The sequence below is a fragment of the Trichogramma pretiosum genome, unplaced genomic scaffold (genome assembly GCF_000599845.2).
Source record: "Trichogramma pretiosum strain Unisexual culture from Peru unplaced genomic scaffold, Tpre_2.0 scaffold23, whole genome shotgun sequence".
NCBI classification, from domain to species: domain Eukaryota; kingdom Metazoa; phylum Arthropoda; class Insecta; order Hymenoptera; family Trichogrammatidae; genus Trichogramma; species Trichogramma pretiosum.
Genome location: NW_019641629.1, coordinates 743,844 through 769,702, shown reverse-complemented (window position 1 = coordinate 769,702; position 25,859 = coordinate 743,844). Strand labels below are relative to the sequence as shown.

At 44.4% G+C, this 25,859-nt stretch overlaps 2 protein-coding genes across 2 annotated transcripts in view; both read left to right on the top strand.

Moving 5' to 3' along the window:
• LOC106654839 (insulin-like growth factor-binding protein complex acid labile subunit) overlaps positions 1-25,859 on the top strand; it is a 272,241-nt gene that overhangs the window by 81,705 nt on the left and 164,677 nt on the right. The gene's annotated exons all lie outside the window — the stretch shown is intronic.
• Positions 8,427-10,130, top strand: LOC111693719 (zinc finger protein 62 homolog). The gene is made up of 3 exons (XM_023459172.1): positions 8,427-8,561; positions 8,643-8,754; positions 8,840-10,130. The coding sequence occupies exons 1-3, from the start codon at positions 8,527-8,529 to the stop codon at positions 10,121-10,123; spliced, it is 1,431 nt and encodes a 476-aa protein (XP_023314940.1). The 5' UTR covers positions 8,427-8,526; the 3' UTR covers positions 10,124-10,130.

Below are 25,859 nucleotides of genomic sequence, written 5' to 3'. Positions count from 1 at the left end.
TCTTTTCCAACGTCGCTTTTCTCTGCTCTCTCTCTCTCTTTTAGATAGCAGTCACCAATTTGACCGCACATTTAATTTAATTTAACAATGGGCAATAATCATATCGTGTGCGCCGAGAGAGAGAGAGAGAGAGACTCGATCCTCGCCGTTTTATCGTCGACGTTCTATAAACTTTAACTTTTAACGCTGTATAACGCCGTGCGGCTGCTACATAGCTGCGGAGGAAAAAAAATACACTGGGCATACACTGGTACTACGTGTAGTAATACAATAAAACATTGCCGAGCTACTACCACTCGTAATATAGGAATGAATCGCCGCTAAATCGGCTTTAAACTTGGCGATAAATTACGCCGAGAGAGAGAGAGAGAGAATATAACTCGGTTAAATTACATCCACCTACTTATGCTCGGCTACGTACGTTATATACCACCTATAACACACTATCCTGATTCCAGTGTAGCATCGCCGAGAAGAGTCTGGAATTACAGTTTATCTCGATATAATTTACTAGAAAATATCCGAGCGAGCTGCTGCTGCGCTCGTATAATCGTGCGTAGTGCCTTGATTGGGTACCTTATATCAACGCGACTGCCTACTGCATGCACGCGACTGAACGATGACGAGGCGCTTCTTTCCCAGCGAAATGTGTGCATTTTTTTTGTCTTTCGGCGAAATTAAAATATTCGTCGGTCGTTCGAGCTGCGATAATTTTAAAACGATGATATACGCTTGATATCGCACGTGAAATCGTAAAATCTTGAAATTGTCAGGAATTTCCCTGTAGTCGATGGACATTGAAACAAAAAATACATTAATTTTCCAAAGATTTTTAAATTTTAGCTTCACGGATGAAACATGATTGATATAATTATTTAAAATTCATTCAACGTATTTTAAATAGTAATATCTTGATAACAACGATTGTATCGTTGAATTATTATACGTACGTAGGGGTGCTATCACGCCTACATTCTCCAACTATGTAGACGATTCTGCATATACATATCCAGCAGTATTGTTTGAAATTTGATAATTATCATTGTCCGCTGCATAGGGAGGGCTCCATTAATAATCATTTTCGATGATCTTGTATTATTCATGTATCATCGATAAATATTCATTACAATTAATTTGCATTCGGGTGATCGTCAACGAGTGTATTAATAATTTAAAAGCTCCGTCGAGCGTTTGTTTGTACCGGGCCAAATTAATTATTGACCGCACTTCGCGTACACTTTGTCGAAACTATATACTTTAAATGCGTCCGCTCTATATTCTAAAAAATATCGGCGAGTACCGACGAAATTGAAAGCTGCGGTGACCCTTGAACTCCCCCGCGAGCGGGCCTCTATTTCGTATATAGATTAAAATTGAAATTCACCCTCGAATGCAGGACTTTACATCGGCAACGAATGAATCGTGAAATTCGCTGCTATACAGTATCCTTTCTAAACGTTTCGATACATGGATTGGCGTAGGGCAGCTTCTGCGCATTTCGGAATCACGCATGAGATGTATCATACCCTCCGGCGCGCGATAATCAGCCGCAGGTTTCACTTACACACGGCACACAATGATACGAAAGATGCGTGTTACATGGCTTTGAACACGTATAATGGTACACACGTAGCCTTTAAGGTGTCACACAGCAGCCCCGGGGTCACGCACCTTTGTCATGATGCGTGCGCCGCGTCGCTTTTCAGATGATGCGCGCCGCGCCACGGAGCTGTGCGGGATTTCGCATTGAATGGGCAACAATAGCAGAGGCAGACACATACGGCATAATATACTCTCGCGGCGTGCACATAGTGCGTATATTATAGTTTATATATGTGATATATATATATATATATGGAATCTGGGCTCTGCTCTCGCCTCGACTGAATGGAGAGAGAGAGAGAGAGAAACGAAATAGAGAGGAATATATTATGTTCGCCAGAAAGTGATGATACAGTTGTTGCCGTTGTTGCCGTTGTTGTTGTTGTTGTTGTTGAACGCAGTTTCCGGTTTCAGAGGCGCGCACTTTATTATTATATTATAAACTCCGTTCTCTCTCGCTCTGTGTGTTTTCGCTCGACTGGTCAACGTGTTTTTCCTCTCTCGCAAACGTTATATTATTATACGTATATACAACGGCACTATGCGAGCATCGGATATATAATTGTACTTTTCGAGCGAGCACGAAAACTCTTTTCGCGCGCGCCGCCGCGGCCAAGCGCTTTTTAATTGAGAATAAATGTATATATCGCTTCTCTCTCTCGCTTTGTGCGGGTATTATTTTCGAATCAAAGCGAGCGCAGAGAGAGAGAGAGACTTTGCACAGTTTATTGATCCGTAAACACAAAGCGAGAAGAGCTTTAGAAAAAGAGTTAAGCCTTTTTCTTCGAAGAGTACAAGCCCGGCATATATTTATTTTTTACCGCGCGCAAACGATCTCTATATAACGGAGTTTTGCGCGTGTATTATATGTATACGGATCTCAATTTATATTTTTCGCGCGTAGAAACGCAGCTAAAAAAAAAAACATAGTATAAGTAAATTTGGTCGAAAACTTTCAACCAACCCCCCCGAAAAAAAGTCACGTTTGTCATACATTCAGTTGGGGGCGCCAATTTCTGCTTATGGCAGTACCTGCGTGTATCGAGGTGAAACCGCACGTGGACACTTATTGAATATGTATATAGCGATTCGATTTTACTGAACGCATGTGTGTATCGTATTCCAGACGTGCTCCCTCAGAACTTTGTCACATCGCGCCACGCTTCGAGTGTCCCCGCGCACGTTTCCATATCGTAGACGCGCGCGGTGCGCTTGACACACACCTATCAATCGCCGCGGCCTTTCAACACGATCGTTACAATTACACACATCGACTTTCGATAGTTTTCAACGAGGCGCAGCGGCGGCGGCGGCAGTGAGTCAATTGCTTCGGAGCGATTGTTTTGCATAAATTTGTGTCCGCCATTTACAATGGTGGTAGTTCGGTGGTGTTTAACACGTGTCATCGATAGTAGTAGTAGTAGTAGTAGCTTCGACGCCGATGGAGTGCATCGGATTTATGATTGGCATCATCCTCTCTGCTCGCCTACTGGTACGCGATATTCATCCGATTGTCGAAATTTCACGTCTATTATCGATGGTGTAAAATGCACTCGTGAAATGCTGCGTAACGCAGAGAGGCGCTCCGCGCGCTGAGCTGCGTACTCTAATCGGGTCAATTCTGTCTAAATCACGTTGAGCTTTTTGATTTCCGTCAACAGATGGCGTATCGTTGATCCGCAAGTGGCAAAAAAATGTCCAATTCTTATATCAGCGCACCAGTCGAACGCTAGGGTCAAACAGGGTATTTTAATGGCCCATGGCATTAACGCAGAGGCACAGAAACATAAATAAAAGAAAGTAAAGTAGTAGATTTTACGTAGCTGCACTGCGACAGAACAGTACGGTATCCTAAAAGGTCTCTCAGTGTGGATAACTGTCGTAATGTTTTGTGTAATCATTATAATTAACAAAGCAAGATCGACTTACAATTCCTGCTTTTATATTCATAATCTTACTTCGCGAAAAAATTAGCTCTACGCGAATCCATCTGAAAAAGGTTGAAAGTATGGGAAAAAACATCAGCAGCAGCAGCAACAACAACAACAACAGGCAGCAGCAGCAGCATTTTAATCGAGCGCAAAGAAAGTACTCTTGGTGAACGGGTGTAGTTAAAAGCTCGCCTGCGCTCTTGAGAAACGAAAAAGTGGAAAGGCGAAGGAGGGAAAGAGAGAGAGAGAGAGAGAGAGAGAGAAGAAAAGGAATACATAAAAAAAGAAGCGAGAAGGGGATGCGAGAGAGGAACGAAATGTGGAATAAGCATTGCCACTGCTCGAGCTGGCAAGCAGTAGCAGCAGTCGGTACTTAACGAGTTTCACTTTCGGTAAAAAATGCAAGAAGCGGCTCTTGTTGTATGGTACACGGCTTTGTATATGTGTGTGTGTGTATACGTGTGCGCAACGGCTATAGGGTAAAAAGATGTGTAAGGACAATGGCGATAATGCATGTTGCACGATCTGCACTTACATCCTCCCACTGCTGCTGCTATATACACGCCGTGTGTATGCAGTATATACCCTTTCATCTGCTATTCCCTCGTGACTTTTCTTTTTTCCTCTCTCTCTCTCTCTCTGCTCTTCTCTTCTTGCTTTTAGAGTGTGTTTTACTATTAAAGACATCGGTGTTTTATTCTCTCTCTCTCTCTCTCTACCGGCGCGCGCGCTGAACTACTTCTTTCTTTCTCTCTCTCTCTCTCGCTCTGCATATATGTACGCGATTCTCGCTCAAATCGTTTCCTGAATTTTTCATCTAAAAGCTCGGCGCGCTCGCGTCAAAACACATATATGTACGCCGTGTTTGCGATTTTTTTTGCCCTGCTAATGACGCGCGGTACTCCTCTCAGCTGCAGCCCGGCAAAATCACTGAATTTTTTAATCACTCGTCGCGCGGATCATTAAAACCTCAATTTTTGCTCAAAAAGCTCGATAAAAGCTCGTTATACTTTCTTTATTAGCTACGAACTACTCGTTCTTATGGTCTAACTGTCGCAAGCTCGAACGAACGTACCGAGATCGTGTTAAATCCCTCGTCTTTTTATCCGGAAGCTGCGGATCCAGCTTATGATTATACCGTCAAGAGTATCGTGGGTGGCAAGGCGATCGGTTTCACAAGGGCTGCTCTGTAGCGCCGCATCGTGTAAAAGTCAAGTCCCTTTGATACAAGATTATCGGGGTCAGTACGCGCCCGCGCGGAGCTTTCATAGATATATAACGCGTCACATAAAATCTAGCCTCGGATAATATCTCTCGCAACTTTACCGTGGGCATAAATGAAAAAAAAAGGAAGGAAGAAGGAAAAAAGTAGTATATCGACGGTCGTTCTTTTTTCTCTCTCTCTCTCTCTCTCTCTTCGTTGCAGCTGCGAGCTGCTCGCATTATGCGTTGCACGTGCGTGTATAAGCTCGGTAGAGTATATATTAAACGATCTCAGCTCGGACGACCGGCAGTGGATAGAGAAACTGCAAAAACGCATTTGACAACGAGTCGTGTTGGTGCACACTATACAGCTGCACTAAAGCTCGTAATATCTCGAATCTCATTCTTTCCTGCGTATATACGTATAGCTATCGCGCGTCGATATCTCGCCAGCTCTCTGCGTAATATACGCGTATCGCTCGATATATATACATGTGTCTAACGCTGCTCTATGCGAGCTGATATCGGATTTGCATTTGCTTCGCGAAACGATATACATACGCGTGTGTAGGCAACGAGCTCGATTGCATTTTGTAAATTATGAACGTTTCGCATAGGGCTTTGATCGAGCAGCAGCAGCAGCAGCAGCAGCAGCAGGACAGACATCAGAGGCCTTTTCTCTCTCTCTCTCTCTCTCTATCCCTCTCTGCAATCGCATTTATCTTGTCGCGCAGATCGGCCTCTATATTCGAGCCCTCGTTGGCTCCGTAACTAATTCGTCGTCCCCGACTCGTGTATATGGGCGCGCAACGGCCGAATGACACTTTTATTCGCATTATAACGCGCTCGGCGCGCGAAACGGCGACACCTAACTTGATGAATGACTGACAGTAAATGTGTGCCGTGCGCCCGGACTCTCTCTCTCTCTCTCTCTCTCTCTCTCTCTCTCTGCGCCGTATTATACATGCATTCTCAATCTCTCAATCTCTCAATTTCGAAGCTTCGCGCTATAATACGTGTAGTGTGTCTCATACTTTTGTAACGCATACGCGAGCGAGCGAGCGAACGAGAGATAAGGCAAAAATAAAAGAGAGAAAATGAAAAATGTCATCTCTTACGCCGGATAAGAGCAGCTAAGATGCTCCAGCGCGTGTACAGTCGAGAAGAAGAAGAAGAAGATGGAGAAAAAAAAGAGAGAACGAATAGATAAGCTCGGGGTGCGTCGTTGTTTTCTATGCAATAAAGGAGATTGTCGAGTCAGAGGCGTCTCTCACTCTCTCTGGGAAATATTGCCCCTTTAAACATTCACGAATACCCCGATGTATATAAGACGCGATGCTGCTTCGAGCAGAAAGAGAAAAAATAGACCCGCAGACACGGCCCCGTAGAAGAGCTGCTGCTGCTGCTGCTGCTGCTGCTATTTACAGTGTGTATACTGGCGCTTCTTCCGCGCGTCAAATATGCCTTTAAGTAAAAGCAGCGAGAATATCTCCCGAGTAAATCATGAGAAACGAGCTGCTGCTCTTATACTCTTAGCGGGGGCCAAAGGCTCGAATAATTTAGCCGGGGCGCAGAGCAGAGCAGAGCAGAGCAGAGCCGCGCGCGCGACAATGACGATGACGAAGAGACAGCAGTAGCTACGTCGGCGGTGCGACCTGTCTGTCTCGCAACCTGATGCTGCTGCCTGATGCCTCGACGTGCTCCAACTTTTTAGGGATAGAGAGAGAGAGAGAGCAGCACCCCTTGCCACCACCACCACCACAGCCGAGTATATACGTCCCGGATAATTCAGAATCATCAATCTGGCATAAAGTTTCGGGACGGCGGCATACGCAGAACTGTGCGCGCACAGATATATATACGGCGTCTGAGGTGCAGAGAGTTTATTTTCGACTTTTGATTAAGTTCGCATGGGAAAAGCCGGGGAAATCGTTTAATTATTCATTGCGGATTTTCGAAGCCATATGCAGCAGCACGCAATATCATACGCATAGATTCCATACGCGCGAGTGAATAATTTCCCAGGCACACGCAGGGCTGTTTTATGCGTGTTGATTTTATGGATTGTTTCATACTCTTTATGGTATATATGGTACTCTCTATCTATCCGTGTTTTCCGAAAAGGAGTTGATGAATACGTGAATAACTTTGGCGCTCGTCGAGTACGTATAGAATTATAATGACACATAAGTTTTGTAAATCGTGTATATATTTTCACAAAGGATAATTTAACGATCACGATTCTCTGAGAAAAAAAAAGAACAACTAAATTCGCTAGTTACCGGGTGCGCGCGGTTGAAAAAAGTACGTCCATCGCTTCCTCTTTATACTGCGTAAAGCCATGCAATTTTACTTATTTCCGTCTGCGTTTTGTATACGCTTCTTTTTGAAACGCGGAGCGAACGATCGGTCTCGAACGAGAACTGCAGCAACTTACATCTTTCGAATGACTTATTGACTCGAAGACGTCGATCTCGTATTCTCACGTTTTATGATTTTTTTTTCTTTCCTTTCTGCGAGTATTTTCATGCACGAGTTTCAATTACGACCGCCGAGCACCGCGTACAATACACTTCCTTCCAGACCAGAAGTGCGCAGGGATATGCTTCTGTAACTATACGAGTACACTGGATGATTATGGGCCTTGGTTTTTCCGCTCGCATCCCATATTTTTCGTTGCTTCTTCAAACCCCGACATAATTCACGGAGTTTTTCGAATAAATTAGGCAGCTATCATCGTTAGACAGATACTCTCTCACGTTCTATTGTTTCGGCTTTTAAACTCTCGCTCGTATATATACCGTCTGTTAAGATATCAAACGTCGCATTTTTCAGCGCGAGTTTAAATTTTACAGTCGAACAACGTCGAAAGTATTCGATACGTTTGTGGCCGTGGCGGTGAAAACTCAATTAAATTCATCGGACTAAATAGTGGGATGGTACTTTTCCACGATACAGACACTCGGCGAAGTGACTCTCGCCTCTTTGCCGTTTCAACGTTCGATGTATATAAGGTCCAGGGATATATAATACGCGAATGGAATCTCGTTGCTAGGCGTTGTATTTTATCTCTTTCGAAAGAAAAGAACAATTTAAAAAGTTTGAAAAGCTCGACGAAGTAGCCCGTACGGTCGATGGGTCGATGGGCGAACAGAAAAAGACACGGCGAGGCTGAAGTTACATGTATATATAGCTCTGCAGGAATTGATCTCTTTTGCGTGCGTATTATCTCTCTCTTGGCAGTACTCGAATTCATTTGGAATTTTTGCGAGCCCCGCAATTAAAGTATATGACGCGTATGTGAGAAATTCTATAAAAAAAATCCTCAAAATTAACGAGGCTAAAATCGCTATTGAAATTTTTACCATACCATACTTGTCACTTTTTCAATTTTATGATGTAATTGTAATGACTTAATTTTACTCCGTTAATATTGATAACTTCGAAATTATACCATACAATTCATAAATATGATTACCTTAAATTTAAGTCATATACACGGAAAGGCTGGACAAGAACATATTGCTATACTCATTCTTTTGTTTACATCGTGTGTCGCCCTATGACCTCCGTGCGTTTGCCTAATACGGTATTTTGCCGCGCATACCATTGCGCTAAGCTACACGGAGCTGATCGAGCATAAGCCGGAGCTCTTCACACAGACACAGTTTTCCGAGATATAGCGAGCAGAGAGCACATCGCTTCTAGCCAGTATTTTCGTGTTTGGTTAGTTTTATAGGTGAAATCATCACGGAGAGGTTAATTGTTATCGAAATTCCACGAGAGAACGATGGAATCCAGTGACATACTTAATTGTGCCACCAGGTAATTTTTACTTCATGAAAATGAAGTTGTAAAAATATTAATTTGAATCAAAAAAAATTTATTTCATTGAGGTTATTTCAGAGTGAAAGAGGAGCCTAGAGATGTTTTGCGTGTTGAAAATGATAGTGAAATGATTGACGAGAAACCCGATCATAAGAGCTTCCAATTCTTACCATTCCAGCAAAAAAATTCAGTAAGATTTAATAATTATATTTAAATCATTGTGTATAGTTTATTTTTTTAATGAAAATTCTCTGAGAGTATTAATTTTTTAACAGAACCATATTCTCCGAAAATATGAAGAAGATCATGGAAGTGAAATGGATGAGGAAGTGGAAGTAGTCGTTGAATGTGAAGACGTCAAGCCCAATATTGGTTTGTCAGATGTTAAAATAACTGATTCTCCAAATCACTTGTGGAATGTAAAAGGTAGTGATGATAAAACTCTAAACGTTATAAAAAAAGAACCTCCTGGGGAAGTGAAAAAAGAAATTGTTTGTGAAGTTGCTGCAGAATCGAATTTGAAATTTGACTGTGAACTTATCGATCGAGATAAAAAAAACAGAAATACTAAAAAGTCTGATCATCAACATGGACTCAAAGTACAGCTTTATACAACCCAAGCCAGTAGCATCCACGTGTGTAAAACATGTGGAAAAATTTTTAAACGAAAAAATGCTCTCAAAACTCACATTGATGTGGTGCATAATGGTATCGCACATACGTGTGATATATGCGGGAAAAAATTCACAACTAAAAGTAATCTTAAAATCCACGTGAATAGCGTGCACAATCGTATCATATATGCATGCGATGTATGTGAAAAGACATTTTCACGTGAACATTATCTCAAAACACACATCGCTTCAGTTCATAATAAACTCGCACCAAAATGTGATATATGTCACAAGACATTTTTAACAAAGAGTACTCTCAAAGTCCACATTAGTACGGTGCATGATAAAATCACTCATAGATGTGACACTTGCGGAATAACTTTTACACGAAGAGGTCAACTCAAAATTCACATCGATGAGTTGCATAATGGTATCACCCACATGTGTGATACATGCGGAAAAAACTTCAAGTATAAAAGCAGTCTTAAAACCCACATCGATCGGTTTCATAATGGTATCACCCATATGTGTGACACATGCGGACAAAAGTTCAAGTATAAGAGCTATCTCAAAGTCCATATCGATGTGGTGCATAATGATGTCGCATATGCGTGTGATGTTTGCGAGAAAAAATTCGCAAATAATGATATTCTCAAGGTCCACATGAAATACGTGCACAATCGTATCAGATATGCATGCGATGTATGTGAAAAGACATTTTCACGTAAACATCATCTCAAAACACACATCGATTCAGTTCATCGTAAACTTGCACCAAAATGTGATATATGTCACAAGACATTCTCAACAAAGGATTCGCTCAGAATCCATATTGATATTGCGCATAAAGGCATAAGATATCCATGTGTTTTATGTAGAAAAGTATTCAAACATAATAGTAGTCTGAAAATTCATTGTAAGTCGAAACATAATAGTGTCTCATGAACGCGTGTAAAAATAATGTTTATAAATTAATAAATTTTTTCTGAATAATAAAGCAAATTATTAATTGTAAGTCAATAAAATGATAACAAAGTACATTGATTTCACGTTCTCCCTGAACAATCATCCAGATCCATCACGCAGACACCAAGCGACAAAATTTGAAATCGCAATTTCAGCCTTGAATTTCAATGATTTTTCTTTAAATTACACCCATCAGAGAGAAGTGCGGGCTGCACGAATTAGGACGTCACGGATCGTTATAATTAACCAAAGAGGAGAAGGTAGGCAGACACGAGCAGCTTTATAACGTATATATATCGTTGCATTTTTGTTGCACCGCGAGAATCGTGGCAGCGATATAAAGCAGCCATTCGAAGGCATAAAATTATACGCACGTTAGCTCGCATATATACACGCGTCCGTCTGCGTACGACGACGACGATGATGATACAGGATCTCGGATGAAAATCGTATTGGATTGTAAAATGAAGTTCGCAGAAGCAGAGTCGCCTCGATCGCCGCATGCCATGAGAAAAAGGATGTTTGTGTTTATTTTGCGTGACAAATATATAACGCACTTGCTTACACACGAGTAAAAATAATAGGGCATGAATTACTGTAATTTGGCCTTGCTCTCTTGGATCGTTCTCACTCGCTTTCGCGATCCATGCACACGCACATACGCGTCGATGATATTCGCGCGCTCTGCACGCGGCTGCGCGGTAATCGTTTTTCTGCACATGCAAGATTTTTCTCGCTCGCTCGACGCCGATTCGCCTTCGACGCGAAAAGTGTCATTATACACACACACGAGATGCGTAATCAAAATGCATTAACGTGTGTATATTATACATGCCATACGCGACTTTACAGCAGCAGCGGCTATTATTTCGATCACATACGCGCGGCACATGCAAATCCATCAGCGGCTCAGTTTGGTATTATACGCTATATACACATACCGGAAACATTGAACTTTTCGCTCAATTATTTTCGCGTCTGGTAGTCTCGGCGCTGTGGCCTGAGCTCTGTGTGTGTATATCATGGAAAAACAAAGTTTGTATATTATACGAGTGCAGCACCACTGCTGCTGTATATATATTTGCAAAATGTGTATACCAGCGAGAGAGAGAGATAGAAAAAGAGTAAGACTGCGCAGTACCGAGCATGTTTATCCAGTGCGGTCGTACAAACAGGTTACACAGGCTGCTTAACTTTTCGCCGAGCGTGTTGCAATATATACCTATCCTATACTGCCTGTACACTAGTAGCGGAGTTCCCAGAGGCGAGCGCGCGAGAGAAAGAGTAGAGTTCGCGAGGCCTGTATCTTCTCCTCGACGCGTTCGCAGCAGCAGCAACAGCTCTTAATAGAAACGCGCGCGCGAGCCATTGGCCTTTCTCTTCGGCTCCGCGCGTGAACCGCACCGAGAGAGAGAGAAAGAAAGAGAGATAATCAAATTTCTTACCCCATCGAACGGCAGACCGAAGAGAGGAGAGATACTTCCTCGTTTTATTTTTCTTTTCTTCTCACTTTCTTTTTCCCTCTTCCTCCTTCTATACTCGCGGCATGAGCAGCGGTATATAACGCTGCACAGTCTAGGCGCGGTGGTGGTGGCGGCGCGCGTATATACCTCGAAGTACGTTAACTCTTTGCGGTCTCGCGGTCGGACCCGGAGGAGAGTTCGATTAAAAAAATACAAAGGCCCGTGACCCCCGTCTCTCGCTCTTTGTGGGTATAGCGCTTCTGCATACCTACTATATATACTATATATCTGCGCGTGTGAAAGCCACCCGTTAAAAATTACTCGCGCCCGCGAGGAGATCGAGATTACCTGCCGCGAGCGCGCGCGCGTGTGTGTGTTGTACGAATTATAAACATTATATCGCTCGCGAGCCACGAGAATGAGTTTTATTACATACGGCGTCGAAGTCTTTTTCATTTGCGGCACTGGCAGCACGCGGAGCATCGTCATTATTATACAGAAGTAAACGCAGGGTAGCTGCCATCATTTATATATGATCTCGGATTGGCATTATTTACTCGCGAAGAATGAACGATGGAACTTTACGCGTGTTCGTGTGGCAGCTATACAGCAGCTCCGAGTATAAAACTCGGCGAGGCCGAGAAGTAAACAACAACGACAACAAAAAAACGTAATTAAAAGGCCTGTTGTGTGTATGTGTGTGTGCAGCAACGTCCGTTTGCTGCTGCTGTTGCGCACTTGTGCATAATTGAATGTTGCGCGACAACAGTATATAGTAACGGGCTGCGCGTACAGCATTTGTTCACACGACGTCTCCCGCGAGCAGCAGCAGCAGCAGCAGCTTCTTCTCAGTGTATAGGCCTTTTTTTCCTCAAAAGCTTCGCGAGGCGCGTACGGAATTGTTATCGCGTATACCTATATAGATGTGTATAGGAAGGCTCTCGCGCGGAGAGATAAATTACGACGAAGCTCCGCCGCTCGCGACGACGACGACATAATCAAGGGCTTGAGACGACGACGATGAGGATGACGTTGCTGCTGCTGCTGCTTCGGGCATATTATATACAGAGGCAGGCAGGCAAGGAGGGAGGCGGCTATCTGTTCGCGCGGAGTAGTATGTAGGCACGCACTGCACACGACCTCGAGTCAGAGAAAGACAAAGGACTTGTCTCATCTGCGCTGTATATAGCGACTCTTTTGCGTACATACTTATAATATAACACACATATTTATATGCTCGTGCAATTCAACATTCTTTTTCTCTTATGTGATTCCGACTTACTGTATATACATGCACATCGTGCGCCGCGATAAAGTCTCGCGGCGTGGTGGCCTTGGCTTGACGACAATTCCTTATAGCCGCTCGGGCATATATATAGCTCGAGCTCCGGCTTTCAATGCTTTCTCCTCTCCGCACGATAGAGAGAGAGAGAAAGAGATAAGGTGTCCATTTCGGGCCGTTAAGCACACGACGACGGCGGCGGAGCATTGTGGATTATGAACTCACGAGGCGTACGGGATATGCCTCTTTCATATTTCTTATCATTGGCCTTTTCTCTATCCCCGGCGCTCGCAGCACCCCCGGCTCCAATTCTATCTATCTCTCGCTCTCTCTCTCTCTTCTTCGCTTCATCTTCGCCGCTGCTCTTCTTCTTCTTCATCTCTTTTTTCTTCTCACCCCGTCGGATCGTCGACGCGGTCGTTTTCGGTCCCCGGCCGACGGTAGCCTATCTATGTGCTATATAGTAATGTCATTTCGTTTTTGCGCCGCCGCCGAATCAGACAGATGAGTTAAATGCCTTGGAAAAATCGGTTAGATATCGCGGTATTACTATACGTACGTTGCGCCGCTTGCGATTGCAAACACAAATTCGAAATGTCGCAACATTAGCTACTGTTGCTTCGTTATATAGACGCGGTCAAATAGATATGTCATCCGCTATACACGGCGTATATAGCGTCATTATTACTGTCGTCCCTGTAACTGGCTAATAAAACGTCGTATTAGCTTCCATTCAGGATGACGATATTTCTCCTTTTCATACATACACGGGCTGGGAAACGACGATCCTCGCGAGCGATTGCATATTAATCAACGTTCGCAAGCTGCAACGAGAGCTAACTTTGTTAGATTTACGAGCGGCTCGTCGTAACTATATGTACTTTTCTTGCCAAACATCTTCGTCGTCGTCATTCGAGGAATATATAAAGTCAACCATGGTAAGATACGTCGTCTCCGCTGCTGTATAATAATATAACGACGCGGGACGATTTCAATGACACACACACGAGAAGAGCTGCGTGTATTATATGAATCTTTGAGGCGTCTGCGGTGCCTTGATAAGTACGCAAAATCGCAGACTCGTCGTCCGGGGATATACCTTTTGGTTCTATATATAATAGTTACGTTTTCTATACCTTGACGCTCTCGAGCTTTCGCGGCCTTAACCTCGGACTCGCTTTAAACTTTTTTATGTTATTACGGGGTCGCTTCCACTTCAACGTGTATAGAGAGAGAGAGAATTGGATTTTAATGAAAAGTGCTCGGTATATTTATGCGGCTCGTTATATTGTAAAAGCATTCGAGTTAAAAAAAAAAAAGACATCGCGAAAATCCCGTGGCGAAGCTACAAAGTCGAGCGAGCGCTGTAGTGTATATATATTTGATGAGGCGTGCGCGCGCATCCTTGTCTTAATTCAACACGCGCGCGCGGGCTCGAGCTATTACGCGCCCGTAAAAGGCGTAAAGACATCCTCTTAACGAGTTCGTTAAGTATAAATATAGACGACGTCGTTTTCTTACAGACGAGTCTAAAAATCTTGGAAGAGGACGACGCTGCTCTGCGCTTTTATACATACGTGAGAGAAAAAGTGATTCCGCGGCGGCGCGTGCGACGAGTTTCGAATAAGGCGCGCGCGCGCGGACACAATGATATGCTGCGTTAGGGATTTTTTTTTTCGACTTTTCTTCGCTTTTATGTATCTTGAGCGACCGATATGGTGTGCTGCCATGCAGGTCGAATGAACTTTTTTACACTTGGGGAATAAAGACGATTTTTTATTGCCCCGTTACCTCGTCCGGGCCAGAGGAGAATATATAAACTTTTGAAAATCGTTAAATTTTGCGCGGATGACTCGACGCACAGGAATAATAAAAGCATCGACGATGCGCATATGGCGCTCCACGTCGTCGTCGTCGTCGTCGTCGTCGTCGTCGTCGTCGTCGTCTTTTATCGCGCAATTATGATTGTCTGCCACGTCGATGTCGATGAACTTGGCATCGAATTTATGGGCCTGCGCCGTCGTCGCGAATGAATTACGATTGGGCGACGTTCAGACACGTGCGTCCGACGCGAGGTCACGTCGAGTTTTGACACTATATGGCTCGATCGGAAGTTCGAGTTATATTATTAATTAGATAAACCCGTCGTTGCGGTCGAGACTACGTAACTAACGCGGCTGCTTTCCTCGAAGTAGCTGCAGTACTGCCCCTGAGAGTGATATACGTAACAATGGCTGCTGCTACTGCACTTCGAGGAAAGCCCGGCACGGAATCGAGTGAGAGAGAGAGAGAGAGAGAGAGAAATAATCCCACAAGGCGGCGGAGACGTGTGCGCGCTGAGCACGAGAACAAAAAAAAAGTAACAGACCTGATCGCGATGCCGAGAGAGTGAGAGAGAGAGAGAGACGGAGAGCACAAATACATGGCGCAATCGCGCGAAGGAAAAAAATCTTCCCCGCGGGATCTAAAACTAGAGAGATGCGCTGGGCGAGGAAAAAAATTCGATCGTTCACATCGGACACGGAGAAAAAGAAGACTCGAGAAGAAGAAGAAGAAGAAGAAGAAGTAGAAGAAGTGCAGAGAGAGAGAGAGAAGAGAAGTCGTTGTCCTTTGAGTGCATGTGTGCGAGTCTGTGTGCGTACACTTGCAATCCGATGGATATGCAAGAACTTCTGGTCGTCGCTAGACTCGACCATTGGCGTCCTGCACCACACGCGACACACAGACGCACGCAGAATTTTACGTTGCAGAGTCGTGTGTGTACTCTTGGTACATTCAATTGGATCATATACACGAAGCAAGTGTATCACGTAATTCGAAGGGACAGATTATTCTCGATCGAGAACCGATTTGAAACGATAATATACTTTAAATTTTTAATAGATGTTATAAATTGGAGCCCTGGAAATGCGCTCAATACATAACGTAACGAGACATTTCTGATACGCCAAGTACGCCTCAACCGTATATTATAAGCAAAAGATCAAATAGTACCAGAGGTGCCGCTAGATGGCGCGTGTCTGAATTTCACGAAACCATAAGTGAAAAAGCAAAGTTATAGGAATAAGAGCCATTATTACATTATATTAAAGTAACTCTTCTGTTATCCTTATGTGCAAGTATATTATAGGTAGCAGCCTCCAAACGCGTACTTCGCAGCGCAGTCGAAGCCGCGCGAATAGCTACAACGCAACGTCGACGCAATTTTCAACGACGACGACTAGAGACAGAGAGAGAGAGAGAGATGTGCGGTGTCTCCAGGGTGCAATAGTCGCGGCTGTCTATCGCTCGATATACGCGCGAGACTGCGGCGCTCCGACTACATAGCAGTAGATAGTAGAAGCTTCGACTCTCGGCCGGCGCTCCCTCGTCATCCCTGGTCAGGGCTCTCTCTCTCTCTCTTTGTTTAGCTTCTGATTTATAATTTAAATTCGGGCGAAGGTACGCGAGCGAGCCCTTCGCGCGTACTACAGCTCACTCGCCCATAAATACCAAAGTACAGCTGTTCGTCGTGGTCGTACACATCCTCGGCGATTTTGTCAAATTATGCCTCGAGCTTTAATAGCTTTTGACTGATCAAACAACGGTCGTGTGTGTATGTGTGTGTAATAATAATAACTATATTTATATTCGAAAATTTAACGTCTCGAAAACGACGGTGGCTTTGTTAGTTCAATCGAAATATACCTTACAACGACGCATAGAAAATAGAATCTCCTCCTTACAAACGCGTCTGCATGTAAACAGTTTTCGTCGTCGTTGCGTGCGACGAGCTGCTCCATTATATATTTCCCGAAACAATTTCACTGCGCCTCCATTGATTTTCCCTAGCAGCTCGACGTTGTATCTACGCGCGCGCGCGCGCTTCTTTGTGCGTTATCGTAAAAAAGCATTTCCGTATAGCGGGGCGGCGCGCGTGCACTTGCCACGTTACCCAAATCGTTATCTCTCGAGGCGCAAAGACTTGTATTTTTTTTTTTTGTATTTTTATCTCTAGCTGCAGCGCATAATACGTACGTTGTTGTTTTTTTTAAATGTATATACGCGGCGAAAAGGCGCTAGGAATAAAAACCGATAGCCTTGCTGCGCTACACGCTACAGCTCGCGTTACATGCCACGCATGAGAGAGAAGCCAGAGGCTCGAGACTGATTTTCATTCATCTCGCAGCAACCGCAGCAGCAAGAGCTAGGCTAGCCTGGCACATCATTGTTAAAGAATACATGCGCCCACGACGGGGCGCGTTGGCATACATACGTCGCGGCGCGCACTGTGTATGTACGTTGCAGCACTAGGCAGCAGCAGCAGCAGCAGCAAGTGAGAGAAGGTAAAAAGACTAGTGGGAGGAAAAACGAGAAAGAAGAAGAAGCAGAAGACGAAGCAGCAGCAGCCGAGAGAGAAAGAGAGAGAAAAAACTTTTGCTCTTTTCTCGTTGCAATGGCCGGCCATGCATGCAGGGCAGGCAAGCGCGCGGGTGTATAGCCAGTGGCTACTTTATGTCACCCCAGAGAGTGAAAAGAGGGTAACGCTTACGTCCCACGCGAACGTGCCACGTCTGCTGCTACTGCTTCTTATTCTTCTTCTTCTTTTGCTACCTCTGCTACTGCTGCTACTGCTGCTGCTACTGCTACTGTTGTTGTTGCATCTCCTACATACTAGATGCTATATATACATACGTACACACGAATGGGGCCGTGGTTTTCTTGAGAATTGAAAATTTTATTCAGCTCCGCGCGTTGGCTGCTGCTGCTGCTTGTCCTGCTTTATTTATTCGTGAACATTGCTCGCTTTTATACATGAATGTACACTCTTTTTTTCCTCTCTCGCAGCAGCAGCAGTTGCAGGTGCTGTGTGTTGAAGCAAGAAAATTCTTGAGCGCGCGCGCGCGCGAGCGGACTGTATAAGTCACAAGCTAAAGCTCGCACTGTGCTGCAGTACAACACTGCAGTTGTGTGTATGTGTGCACTGCAAACAATAGAAAACGCGCTTGATACGTTGAAAAATGATACAATTTATGTTACTCGATGCGAGATGCACAAAAATATGCGTCGCTTCTGGGCGCAAAAAAAGTCAGGCGAATTGATATCGAGAGCTCTCCGACGGACGTTAAATATTGATCGCTCGAAACACTTCGCCGCGTGCGTAAGAAAATATACTATATATGAGTAGAGCTTGAATTTCGTTTGTGAGAATTAAACTTTTATTCGTTCGAATGGACGCTGCAACTACTTTAATAATTGATACAGTTGACACAAAGTTGCCGCACACCCACTACTCGACGTTAACCGGATAGAAAATTTTGACCTGTAAGTGCAATTTAGTGAATCATTGCTACTTCAGCGGCTCTCTGACCACTAGTACCGAGAGAGAGAGAGAGAGGACCATATTACGCGGCGCAAAACTAAAACTCCGTACACAGCATGTACTACTGCACGCCGTTTACAGTTCATTCACTTTCGATTCGCGAACGCGCGCGTGTGCACGAGCCCGAACGGGGGCAGAAAATATACGTATACACACAGCAGCGGCAGCAGCAGCAGCAGGGCTTTCAAAACATTCGCCGCTACTGCTGCTACTGCTGTTCTCGAAAATATATAATATATAAGTTCAAAGGCGAAGCAGCATCAAGCAGCAGCAGAAATTCCGCGCTAAAGAATATAAGTAACAGAGAGCACTGCACAAACGGGGGAAAAAATATCCGCACTTTCAGAAGTAGCATATAAGAGAAGAAAAACTCGAGCTCTCGGCGTCTATTATAATCTCATTAACGTACTCGAACCTGCTTGCTTGCTTCATGCATGCCTGCCGCGCGGCGAAAGAGAGAAGCGAAAATCGCTGAAAGAATCACTCTCGGCAGCGGCAGTAGCGGCTTTTGAGTTCTCAAATGTAGCGTACAGTTGGTTGGCCATGAATGGGAATCTCGCGGCGTCGGTGCAGCAGCACAGACGGCTTCTCTCTCTCTCTCTCTATATATACCGAAGCAAACAGAAAGAGAAAGAGAGAGAGAGCCGAGAGAGAGAGTGAAGAGGAAGAGATAGATTTGCTCCCGGCGCCGATAAGCAATCAATGGCTCTGAATTAATAGAAATCAATCCCTCTTTCGATGTTGCTAGCCTAGGTATATAGATACTATACATAAGAGAGCTCCAGCGATACGTGTAGCGCGTATTTATCCGCTACCGCTGCTGCTGCCGCTGCGAGAGATTTCACAAGCCGCACGATCGCGAATCTCGCATCGCTTGGAAATGGAGCAAATGCTACCGCTGCTGCTGCACGTATCCGTATTATTGTCGATGCCGTACATAAAGCCGCGCCACGAGAGCCGAGAAGAAGAGAGCCAACCGCCTGTGTGCGTGTGTAGGATCGAACGAGAAATAGTCCGTATGTGTGTATGGGGTGAAAGGCTGCGTCCCGCGTGTCGTATCGCACAATGTAATTCGGCGCGGTATAGACAGAGAAAAGAGGAACTCGCAGAGAGAGAGAGAGAGTGAGTGAGAGAAAGGGCACATAGGGGCGCCTCCAGGAGCTGCTATGGCGAGATTACTCGACGAGAAGAAGAAGAAATCTTTTTCTTTGAGTCTGTTGGTTTTGTCCATTTGGTGTGATTCGCTGTATCGACCGTGTCTCTCTCTCTCTCGTATTTTTTTTTCCTCTCTTCCTCTTCCTTTTTTTTTTTATACATATACCAATACTCGCAGTTCGTGTATTGCTTCTTCCTTCCGCGCGTGTACCACCACCAACCCCGCGGCGAGCTCCATGTAGCAGCAGCAGCAACTCACTCCTTCTCTCTTTTTCTCTCTCTCTCTCTCTCTCTCTCTAGACTGACCAGCTCGAGCTTTACTACTACCACTACTTGGCCGAAACTCCGCGCGTGTCTTCTTTTTTAATTTCGCCGAGTGTCGAACAATCTTTTATCGGATATCTCGCTCGCTGCTGGTGTTGCTTTTCGCCGCAGTAGACGTAGCGAGCTTTTAAGTCACGCCTTTGCCGTCGTCGTCGTCTGTGTTTACATATTGTATCGAGGTATACCGTGTAATACTTGGCACGCAGCGCTAGGCGGTGGTGTATGCATGTTGTTTTTGTCTGGCAGGCAGCTATAGCTACTTCTCGTCTTTATCGCGTCGGCCAACGATCTCTTTGTGAGCCGTTCTCTGTCTCTCTCCCTCTCGACTCGAGTATAATGGCATACATGTAGATTTCTGGGCCTCGCGCGACGACGACGACGACGACGAGAAATCGATTCGGTTGCTGCGCGCACACATCTCGCATGCGGCCTAGAGACCACCACCAGCAGTATTATCTATTATACCCGGCACCCTACTAACTTATCACTGCTAATTTCCTTCTCGTTTCTCGGGATCGAGCGCGTGTTACATGTACAGTAGCATTGAGCAGCCCAGAGAATCGAGCAGAGCTCCGCGAGGCAAAATCATTTCGATCGAACTAGCTGCTCATGGAACTGCTCTACTGCTGCTGCAGAGGGGCGTCGGCTGATGTATATACCGAGCTTGCGCTTACACGATGTATATATATACTACTGCTATATATATATATATATACTATATACGTGCTTTACGCAGCAGTGCGCCGCGCGGCGCTCAATCTCGGGCCATATAATGCAGGAGAGCTCGTATATATAGCATATATATCGATATATAGAGAGAGAGAAGTTGTCCCGGCTTTCCTTGGAAAACGTGAAAAATGACCAGAGAAATAAGTAGCCGCTGCTACATTGATCACGCTCGATGTGTGTATGTGTGTGCGCGCGAAACTGCTGCAATATCGATACATTTCTCCCTTTAAACTCTCCTCCTTTTTTTTTTTGCTCGACCATCTTTCTCTCTATTCGCGTATACGCGCTAAATCCCCCCCAAGCAACAGTAGCACGAGGCAGTATCTCAATCAGCTAGCGATCTAATTACCGGTCGCACACGAGTCGAATCAATCTTGGCTTTTATTCATTCTTTGCCGCTGCTACTCTCGTTCCCTCTAGCTATCTAAATAGGCTAAAAGCTCTCTCGCGCAGAGCCGCCCCGACGAGAAGTTGCCCGTAAAATTCTAGCCACGCCGAGGATTTATATGGCCGTCGTGCTCGATTACCCCGCGCGGCAGCGGCGCCTGCTGCTGCAGTTTCTCTCTAGTACCTAGACCAGAGCCATATAGGCAGCAGAGAGAGAGAGAAGCCGAGGCGAAAAATGCATTCTTGAGCCGCCGCCGTACTCGCCCGGGGATGGATTTATACGAACGTGGCAGAAATTTCGAATTTGGCCTAGTGCACAGGCAGCTCGTACAAAGGAATTTGTCTTTGGCGGCTAGGCCGAGCTATTTTGTTTTTCTACTTTATTTCGTAATAAAATAACGACGCACTATTATATAGCTATAATCCCAATCGCTCGGGATCTAGGGTTTCTTCGCGCGGCTCGTTCGTCCGAGCTCGGAGCTTATTTCTCCGATTTTCCGAGCTTATATACTCAATTGCTGCCAGCAGCGCTTTAGCCTACTCCTTTTGTTCATTTATTTCAGTAGCAGCAGCAGCTCACAAGCTCCGATAACGCTTCTCTCTTCTCCTGCTGCTGCTGCTGGCCTATAAGGCGTGTGTGTATGTGTGTGTTATGCTGGCGCGAGTACGTGAGCGCCCCACGTGCAGTCAACACACATACACACACACACACACACACACACACACACACATACACACACACACACACACACACACACGAGGAGAAATCCAATGGCTCTCGCTGGCGCACACGTTTGCAGTTTGTTCGGGCGGCGGCGGCGGCGGGGGTGAGCAGTGCGCTGCAAAACGTTAAAGTTCGTAGATTTATCGATCGAAGCTCGAGCTGCTGCTGCTACATACAAGAAGTGAGAGAGAGAGAAGGAGGCAAAGAGAGCTGCAAAGAGAGAGAGGAGGACGAAGGAGGGAAAGGGACACACGGCGGGAGTTCCTACAGCGCCAAGGCATGAGGGAAAGAGAGTATACGCGCGCGCGCCATGCCATTGTCCCTGGACGCTCGATTCCGTGGTGATAAGTGGGCTAACGCTCCGATAAGCGTATAATGGTAGACTCTCTCTCTCTACCAAAGCTTTTGCTCTTCTCTCTCTCTCTCTCTCTCACTTTCTCCGTATATATACCGTATAGTTGTAGTAGTTAGAGTTCTTCGTATATTATATTGCGCTCGAAAACTATGGGATAGTTGAAAAGCCATATATCCTGGCGCTGTTCAAGTGACTTGGACTTCTTCTCGTTATTTTTCGCTATTCTCTTTCTCCGGCTACCTCCGTACCCCCTCACCCTCCCGAACTCTCTCTCTCTTTCTCTGCCTTCGGTTCGTTCGTACGGTCGTTCGGTCGTTCGTTCGCGCGCGCGCGAGCTGTGCACGAGCTCCAAAGTATGAAGGATGGCTTTTGATTGAAAGTACCCATTGAGAAAATGGGAATAACGACTGCTGCTGCCGACGCCGCCGTTGCCGCCGTTGCCTATATGTGTATAGCTTCTGTCTCTTTCGGAAAAAGGACACATTGCGCTCTCTCATCAGGATGATCTCTCTCGTGCCTTTTTTTTTTACTTCTTTTCGTCTCTTTCTGCTTCAAATCTAACGGAGAGCAGCAGCAGAAAGAGAAAAGCTCGTATTTTGCGTCTCGTTCGCCGCCGTGATTCCGAATGAAGTTTGCAGCGAGCCATGCATTTTGTTCATGCTGCTTTTATACAAAAAAAAAAGAGAGAAATGGAAAAAGTAGAGGCCAGTTGTTATTCTCTCCATCTCTACGGGGCCGAGAATTTTCTATTGTCATTTTCGTTTCCAGCATTTTTTTCCGATTCAATTTAATTGATCGAGCTGAATTTCGATTTTTTGAAAGTTTGTAGCGAAAAAAATTGAAAGAAGAAAAAGAAATTGTTTCGTCGGGCGCGGAAAAATCAATGATAAAAAACGCGTGCTTCGCGTATACAACCGAGGCATAAACTTGAGCTCAAATATTCATGATCTAATGGTGAAAGTTTTGCGCAAGCTCCGACGTTCGAACTCCGCAGCGTCGATACGTAAACACAAAAAGATAAAGAGTTTAACTTTAAAATGCAGCAAAGACAAAGGGTCGCGAGTTGAGTTTTCCTTATCTAAAGTGTATTAGTTATTATGATGGAAATTTTAGCCGTGCACGCGTTGCGAACTGAAAAATTCAACATTTTACGAAGAACAAAGTGCAGTATCCTTTTGAACCGAGAACAATCGACGAGAATTTTGTTGAAAAAAAAGGTAGTGTTTTCCTTTCATTCTAGTGGAAGATTAAAATTTTTAGACGAAGAGTTCTCTAGTCTCAAAAAAGAAAATTGTTCATTTTCCTAGTAAAAATTCTCAACAGTGACAATAATGGCCTAATGGCTAAAAAGTGTTTTAAAATGCATGACAATTAATGGATTAGTTTTTTTACGAATTTTTGTACCAATAAGGTTACAAATATCAAGTGAATTTAAATGAACGGAGAGTGAAAATTCAATTGCTATACCGAAAATCGATCCGATTCCAAAAATGTAGTCCAGATAACAGCTACTTGGAATACGATAATATAACTTTGAGTATTCACCACTAGATGGCGAATATCTTTATATGAAAATCTGCAAGTGGCAAAGTAAAAGTAAGTGAATAATTCGAAGTAGTTTCAGTTTCTTACTCTAAGTAATTGTGATCGTCCATTATCTTATGACTCGAAAAAGGTGGAATAGATGTGAAATTAGCTCAGTGCTATAAAATTGAGTACGATACTCGAGCCATAGCGGACACTTTTAGCCTACTTGTAGCCCTTGTATCGTAAAGTACTATTACTCAATATCAGGTACGAAGTAGTCCTGAATGCATCGCCTGAGTCGAGTCAAAATTTAACGGCCACTAGATGGCGAGTACCCACATCTTTAGAACTACAAGTGACAAAGTGCAAATAATTGTATAAATCATGGGGTTTTGAAAATTTTGACCCGTTATGCTCCAGCCTATCTTTTTAAGTAGAATACGATTATTCAGCGTAGCTGCTTTTTTAAATGGCCAACGGCCTGAAACACGCTTGCTATACATTATACCGTGGATGAATTGTTTTCTCTGGGTTGGATTCTACTTCTAAGGATCCAAAGGGGTTGTCAGCATTCGCACATCGATCCCGGCTAAAAAAGCTTTTTGCTCGGGTATTCGTCTTTTTTAATTTAATTCCGCCAGATGTGTACGCCTAGTGGCTCGCTCTCTCTCTACATTTATATATATTTGACGCGGGTGCGTATAACAAATTTTCAATCAGGGAATTTTCATTTATCTCGCGCCGTGCGCGTGGATTTTTTACCCGAGAATTTCCGTATATAGTAGTATAGTAGTAAATATAAAAACCCCTCACTCTCTACGTTATAAAATATATAGACGCGCGGCAAAACAAAAGCAACGGCGAACAACGAACTTATATTGATAGAATGGGATATATCCCCGTTGATTAAGCATTTGGAAACGAACAATAAAAAAAAAAAGAAAATAGAGAGAACTGGCTTTAATCGAACAATTTATTCAGCGCGTATGGGTCGCGCTAGCTCGAGCGCAGGCAGTCAGCTATCATTGGAGTTTTCTCATATTATTTATTTAGTTTTTCGGATATTGCCGTTCATTACTGGAGGGGTAGTGCGCGCGCGCGCGCGATGACGCATTTTTCAATTTATTTAGGCTGAATTGCACTTTTGCCTTTCTTCATTTGGCGATAAAGCGGATCTATATATAAAACTTTGCATGCGCGCACATGTATAGGAGGCAGCTCTCGGCGCGTTCGATGATAATGGATGCTGTCCAGCTGCTAAAATAACGTTCGGCCGAATTCGTCGATCCATTTTTAAAATGATGAAAATGAGTCGACGACAACACTGCACCGATCATTGGCGCTGATTAAAGGCCATTAATTAGAAAGCTCGCGAACGCGCCATCCATCCAACTCGGACTGATTTGACATTTTTTTCTTCCTCCAGCGACGAAATAAAAAAAAAAAGCTCTCATAGAAATGCTGTATATTAAATAAAACTGCTAACACACTTTTCAATCTGCAGCGCGGACCCTGGGAATCGATTCGCTTTATATACGTGTACGTACAGTTCGTCCGCGAGCGTATCCAAACATTTTTTTTGAATGGAGCTGAAAAAGATTACGATCGCTCGGCGCGCGCGCGCATTTCTCTTATCTGGGAAAGGGAAAAAAATATTAATCTAACTTGCAAATGAATTGCACGGGATCTTTTCTCATCGTTCGTTAATCACATTGCAACATGAAAGAGAGTCGTACAGAGAGAGAGCAAGAGAGAGAGAGAGAGAGTAGAAACGAGAGCAAAGCTCCGTATACGTAAGGACGACGGCTTCGTACATAGAGCGCGGACTTTTTTCCAATCATGAAATATCATAAAAGCTCTTAGCTTTACGCTAATGATGTTGAGCTAAAAGATGTAAAACTAACTACATCTATATATAAATGTAGAGAAAGAGAGAGAGAGAGAGAAGAGAGCACTACTTTGCAGTATTATACGCACCGACGGCAGCGCGAGGCAAGGGAAAACACTGTTAATTTTGTGCTGAAATGGCGATTAATGAATACTACTTGTGCTGCTTCTGCTGCTGCTGCTGCTGCTGGCCTTTCAGCAGCTTCTCTCTCACTCAGCTGCTGCTGCTGCTCGATGCAACTGCCCCGTGCACTTTATGCACTGGATGCATAATGCGCGAGAAAGTTGAATTTAACAATTCAGAAAAAGAAAATTGCGAATTAAGCTCTCTCACTCAGCCTCGACTCGAGCGTGCGCAGCAGCGGAGCTATAGCTGGCGTTTTGACCGGGTGTACAATTACATGCATCCCAGAAAAGGCTTTGAATTGAGTGCCAGTAGAGCTGCTGCTGCTCTCGAAAATTCACAATTTATCACTTCCGCTCGAGATCGCAGAGATTACCTCAACTTTGCTCTGTATAA